At 54.7% G+C, this 6,034-nt stretch overlaps 1 protein-coding gene across 4 annotated transcripts in view; it reads left to right on the top strand.

Annotated features, from left to right (window-relative positions):
- USH1C (Usher syndrome 1C) overlaps nucleotides 1-6,034 on the top strand; it is a 56,121-nt gene that overhangs the window by 42,639 nt on the left and 7,448 nt on the right. For 2 of the 4 annotated variants that reach the window (XM_014530946.1, XM_014530943.1), the window contains exons 19-20: nucleotides 2,208-2,327; nucleotides 3,455-3,505. The exons of 1 other annotated variant lie outside the window; for it this stretch is intronic. In XM_014530946.1, coding sequence (XP_014386432.1) covers nucleotides 2,208-2,327; nucleotides 3,455-3,505 — 171 coding nt within the window. The remainder of the gene's footprint in view (nucleotides 1-2,207; nucleotides 2,328-3,454; nucleotides 3,506-6,034) is intronic. One more of the 4 variants, XM_014530945.1, reaches the window with a different exon arrangement.

Below are 6,034 nucleotides of genomic sequence, written 5' to 3'. Positions count from 1 at the left end.
TCCCTCTGAACCTCTGGTGGAGTCCTGAGCCCTGACTGTTCCAGGGATGTCTTCCCTCAGAGCCCAGCCAGGACCAGGTTTGCAGGCGGTTGAATGAGCCAGGCACAGAGGACCACATCTTTATTGTGAGGGGTCCCCACCCAGATGGGGGGCAGCTTTTCCTCAACAAATTCGATTCCAAAATCATGGATTGAGGACCTGCCTTGTGCCTCTCTGTGTGAAGGGGGAGGGGAACAGTGCTGCAAAGGACCCGGGAGGTGGGCCCACCTGTGCTCTCCGGGACTTTGCCATCGGAAGGATGAGCAGCTGACAAGGGCAGGACCGGCTATAAAATCAGCACAGGTCAGGTGTTGTGTGGGAGAGACTCCTTCTAACGGGAGGCTGCAGGCACCTCTGTAGAGCTGAGCCTTGAGGGATGGCGATGCATGAAGGACGCGGGGGAGGGCATTGCAGGTGCAGGGAACTGCCAGGAGGAACTGCCTGGGTGTGAATCCTGGCTGAGCATGTGTTACCTCATCAGGCTGAGCCTGGGTGTCCTCACTCATAAAGTGGAATGTTAATGGAACCTCCCTGTTATGAGGATCAAATGAGTTAACACATGACCTTATTCTAAGTTAATACTTAGGAGTATGGCAGGCACATAGTAGGTGCTGCGTAGACATTAACTGTGACCAGCGACAAATCAAGGTACAAGAAAATTTGGGTGAAGCTGCAAACATGAGGTTGGAGGTAACCTCTGCCAACTTTTGAGTCAGGGTCAAGCTTCAAAACAGGATCCAGCTTTCCCAGAGATTGCTCCAGGAATTACGAAGTTCCCGCTGCTACTTCCCGATCAGAGCACAGGGAGGATTAAAAACTCCCCCCAGCACAAGGAGCCTCTGAAAAACTGGACTGTAAGTGTCTTAAGCAACATCAAAGCCAGGCCTTTCCTGACTCAAAGGCCAGGGGCTGCTGTTTTATTAGTTAGCACTTTGGCACTTGCACCCGCAACCCTGCCCACCCTCCTCTCTGCATGCTCCTAGTGAGTTGTCATCAGTGCAGCAGCAGGAGGTGTGGTTGATCACACATCTGCACTGTCAGCCCAGCCAGCAGCCGGTCTCAGGTAGTGGGAAAAGGCACCTGTGTTGGCTTCTGTACCTGCCTCATCAGCACCCGCCAAGGGAAGGTTTTCAGGGTCATATCTACCCCCAGGCACTGTCTCATGTGCCCACTATACTATTAAGTCATCCCTTTATTCATAAAACATGTTTAGTGAGCAACTACTATATGCTAGACACTATGGTGGGCACTGGAGCACCACCACAAAATAGGCAGTCCAGTCCTTGTCCAAGAAAGTCCTATGGGAAGACAGACAAGTCAGCAGGAAACCACCACACTACCAGAGGGAGATGGGAACACTGGGGATGAGCAGCAGAAGTGGAGAGGAAAAGCTCAAGGAATGCTTTCTGAGGGCAATGATACCTTCCCAAGCTAACACCTGGGAGGTAAAGCAGCAGGAAAGAGCCTGTGCAAAAGCCTTGAGGCAAGAAAACCTGGTGTTTTGGAGGATAAAAGTAGGCAGTGTGAGAAGGGAGAGGAGTGAGCAATGAGTATAAAGGGAAGTAGAGAAACTCATGAAGGATCTTGGGGTCAAGTCAAGGGGCTCCGTAGTCAGTGGGGACCCATCCAGGGCCCTGGGTAGGATTTGTGACCCAATTTGATTTGTGTTACCCAAGATGATCAAGTGCATTAGAGCAAAGCAGACAGGATGCCTCTCTTACTGCTCCTCACCCCCAGCCTCCAGAGACTCTATGCCCACCCATCAGGGACAGGAGATACTTCCTGTGCAGTCAGGGGACTGGAACCGTGGCCAGAAGAGAGAAGCCTTGGGGAGAGAGGAGGCTGGACGGCATCCAAGGCCACTGAGAAGAAGCCTTGAAAGCCTATCCTCTGAGTGACAGTGGCTGCTGGTGACCCCAGAACCAGACTCTGGCTCAAGTCCCTGATTCCCTAGAGGCACGTAGTGTCTGAGTTCAGGGCACACTGTGGCCAGCAGATTGCTCATCTCTCTGCTGGAGATCAGACCCCAGGACCTCTGGCAGGTGAACGGACCAGGCTGGCTCAGCATGTGCATGGTGTGAATTTGCACGTGTGTCAGAGTGCCGCGGTTGACCTGGGCCATGCCCGCCATGACCTCACATGGGTCTCTCTTAAACTAACCTCTGTAGACATTCTGCCCAAGTCCACAGCCTCCACGAGGCCCTGGCGTGTCCACCATCTCCAAGCCTGTCATGGTCCACCAGGAGTCCAACTTCATCTACAGGCCAGCGGTGAAATCCGAGGTCCTGGTAAGCCTCCCGGGTCCCCTCCAGCGCATCGCCAGAGAGCAGACCAGGGCCGCCTCCTCTGGGTTCTGCTGGAGGGACAGTGAGGTGGGACAATGAGGTGGGACACAAACTCACATCAGGTGCCATCTCCTAACCATCTCATTGGCCACGAGATGAACCCACATGGGTGTAAGTGGTTGTTGACATGGCCAGTGACATTCCTGTTCCTCACTTGACCAAACAGGCTGCAGCTCCATCTAGAAGTAATAAAAATAATCACTAAGACTTGCTGTGAGCCTACCATGTGTTGGCTCTGCAGGGTCTCACTTAATCCTCACCAACCCAGTAGATGGTACCTGTTACCCATGTTTCACACTTGAGGAACCCAAAGCTTAGAGAGGTTAAGTCAGATGCCCAAGGCAAAGCCAGGACTTACTACTTACTTCAGAGTCATTCAGAATCCAAAGCCCAAGCTCTTACCTACATTGCCAACTTGCCTAAATTTACGGTGATTCCAGCAGTCCTGCCTCTGCCCCTAATGCCCGGCGTGGCTCCGCATGGCATGGGCCACCCTCAGAGGGGACCTTGCCAAAGCAGATCCACCCTCCAGTTCACATCTCACTCCTCTCTGGGACTGAGAGTGTGAGGTGTGGTCCTGGGGGAGAGGGGAGGTCTGCCCGCTCTTGGTCACCCACAGCTGAGCGAGCTGGGACTCACACGCACCTGCTCCAGGGGCACCAGCCACTGATTAACCTCCCACCCATGGTGGGAAGAGTCATGCCAGAATTCTAATTCTCCTTTCAAAAAAACCCTACCCAAATGTCAGGGCAGGGCAGCTCAGGTACTTATTTGGAGCTCTAACTGTCCTGTCAGCTTCCCGACAAGCTAGGTTCATGCGCTCGTGACAGCAGCTGGTGCATCTGTGTCGCATGCTCTGGCTGATGACAAGGGGTGGTGTCTGCTTGACTAGAACTGGGTAGCTGTGTGTCTGGGGACATCGTATGGGGCCAGAATGTAAATCAGGCTGTGTCTATTTGGGGAGGGATTTTGTCAGGGCCACTCCAGGGTGGCAGGCCCGTGATCGGGCACCAGGGGGCAGACGAGGCCTGTTGGTAACATAAGGCATGGAACTTTTTTTTTTCTGGCAGCCACAGGAGATGTTGAAGAGGATGGTGGTTTATCAGACAGCGTTCAGACAAGTACAGTGATACCCGTCGTGTGTCTGTGGTCCTCCCTGCCACCCCGTGTCTCCCACTCTGACTTCTCTCTCTGGGAGTGCTGGTGGCTCTCCGGTGGCCCCTAGTGCCATCTGCTGGGAGCCTCAGGCCAAAGCTATGTCCCCATGGCCATGGCCAGGGGTTGGGGAGGGTCTCATGTCAGGTGGGGACATTAGGTTTGTTGGGCCCCATGCAGGATCCGTGGGGGCTCGGCTCTTACTGCTGTTTGTTCAAAGAGGAATAGGACAGAGAATCCTCAGAGGCCAAGATGGGCCCTTGTTCCAGCCCTAGGTGCCTGAGGTTTCTACCTGCCCCTCCCCCCATTTTGGCCCCTCAAGGCAGATCACAGAGTCAACCCAGCCCCGTCCCCCCCCTCTGGCCCTCCCCCCGCACTGAACCCACATCAGGGAGGAAGTGATGGCCCAGATCCTCCATCTGCCCAGGGTGCTCCTGTGCACGGGGCCACAGAGGTCCTAGCTGGTCCATGAGTGGGGTCGGGAGGCAGCCACTTATTCTCCCCACCTCCTGGGGCTCACATCCACAGAACCACCATTGATTGGCTGCCTCACCACCAATGAAAGAGACCCCCAGATGGAGGGAGATCGTGCAGCCCAACTCCGCACTGATAACCCACCACCCAACCACAGGCGAATGTGACTACAGGCAGGAAGCTGAGGGGAGGTGTCGGCTGACAGTGAGACATGGGGGTCTGCCAAGGAGGCTGCTCCCAATGACAGGCAGTGGCTAACAGAAGGTGTGCTGTGCCAAGCACTGTCTCTCAATACTTTATGTCTGTTAATTCATTCAATCTTTTCAACAACCTAGGAGTTACGTGCTATCATCATCCCCATGTTGTAGATGAGAAACTGACGCAGAGATTAGAAAACACACCCCCGTGATGTTCTGACGCACACAGCCGGTGTCAGACCCCAGGTTTTAATTCGGGGGGTTGGGCCCCTCGACGCTGTGCCATTCTGTTTCTCCAAGCACCAGGATTGTAAAAGAGACATGCAAGGGCCTTGTTGCTTAGGGCACACACAGGTTCAAAGAGAGAGAGGCAGGAAGGTGAGAAGTCCAAGGGCCCAGACCGGGAGTCAAGCCCTCGCACACAGCCGGTGTCAGACCCCAGGTTTTAATTCGGGGGTTGGGCCCCTTGACGCTGTGCTATTCTGTTTCTCCAAGCACCAGGATTATAAAAGAGACATGTAAGGGTCGTGTTGCTTAGGGCACACACAGGTTCAAAGAGAGAGAAACAGGAGGGTGAGAAATCCAAGGGCCCAGACCAGGAGTCAAGCCCTCGTTCCACTGCCCACTGACTGGCTGGCCTTGGGCATGAATGTCCCCTCTCTGGGCCTCCTTTTCTCCTCTGTTGGATGAAGGGTTGGGCTCCTTTTTCAAGGGCTGACCAGCTATAATGGCTTATAAGTCTCTGATCTAAATTTACACAAGACACAAGCACTTGCCATCTGGCCCATCCCTGAGAGCAGATTCTCAGGGGGAAGATTCTCGGGCCCCGAGCCAGCACTGCCGAGTTCTGCAGAAGAGACAGCCAGAGGTAGGCAGGGCCCTCCTGAAAGAGCATTGACTCAGATCCTGCCTCATGATCTCTCTTGCTTGTGGATTTGCTGCCCTGACATCCATAGACTGACCTGGGGGTGGCCTCAAGCCGGGCCAGGCTGGAGACTCCTTGGATTTTTGGGGTTGAGCCGAGGTGATGAAGATTAGAGAGGAGGGAGGACAGGCAGATGCCCAGGGATCCATCTGCTGATATGTGGCCCTCGTCTTGTACCCCGAGCTTGGATGCTTTATGCTGGGCATAGCGGTGGCTGTGGCCTCCCCGTGATGCTGACCACAGGCCCCAATGGTGTGGCCTAGGGAACTGTGTGCTGGGGGTGGCTCCCCTCAGTCCGGAAAGGCCGCTCCTTTGCTCACATATTCCCATGGGGACTAGCAGAGGCTTTGCTGCTCTCGGGCCTGGTGTGCCTGGCCCCTCAGTCTGTGGACCCCGGGCTCTCACTCTCTGTGTGACTCCTGGCTCTACTTCCTCCTCCCTTCTCACCACCTTGTTTCTACATCTTGGGAATATTGTTCCCAGAGCCCCCACCATCCAGGTCCCGAGCTGTGTGTCCTCTCGCCTCTTCCCTGGCTAAGGCTCTGAGGAGGCCTCTCACCTTCTAGATAAACACTACATTAAGATAAACACTGGACATGGGCAGGCACAGACTTCCCGCCTTTCCTCATGGTGCCTGCACTCCCTTTACTCCTGCCCCGCCCCCCATCATCCTGTGACTGATTCCCCAGGACAAGCAGTCTGTTGAACAGTGTTGGTCTTTCTTTGGGATCATAGCCCTGCATGGAGAAAAGCTGGGCTTCACTCCCTCCTCTCCAAAAGTCTGGACCTGGCCTCGCAGGGCATGTGCAGGAACTGAAGTAGGGCCATAGGGAAGATAAGACCTTCAATAAGGCTGGTGCTGCTTAGGCCACCTGACATCTGTCAGCTTGGTGCCCCTG

This window comes from Myotis brandtii, unplaced genomic scaffold (assembly GCF_000412655.1).
Source record: "Myotis brandtii unplaced genomic scaffold, ASM41265v1 scaffold782, whole genome shotgun sequence".
Classification (NCBI taxonomy): Eukaryota; Metazoa; Chordata; class Mammalia; order Chiroptera; family Vespertilionidae; genus Myotis; species Myotis brandtii.
Note: the sequence above shows the minus strand (reverse complement) of the source record. Positions and strands in the feature narration are given on the sequence as shown.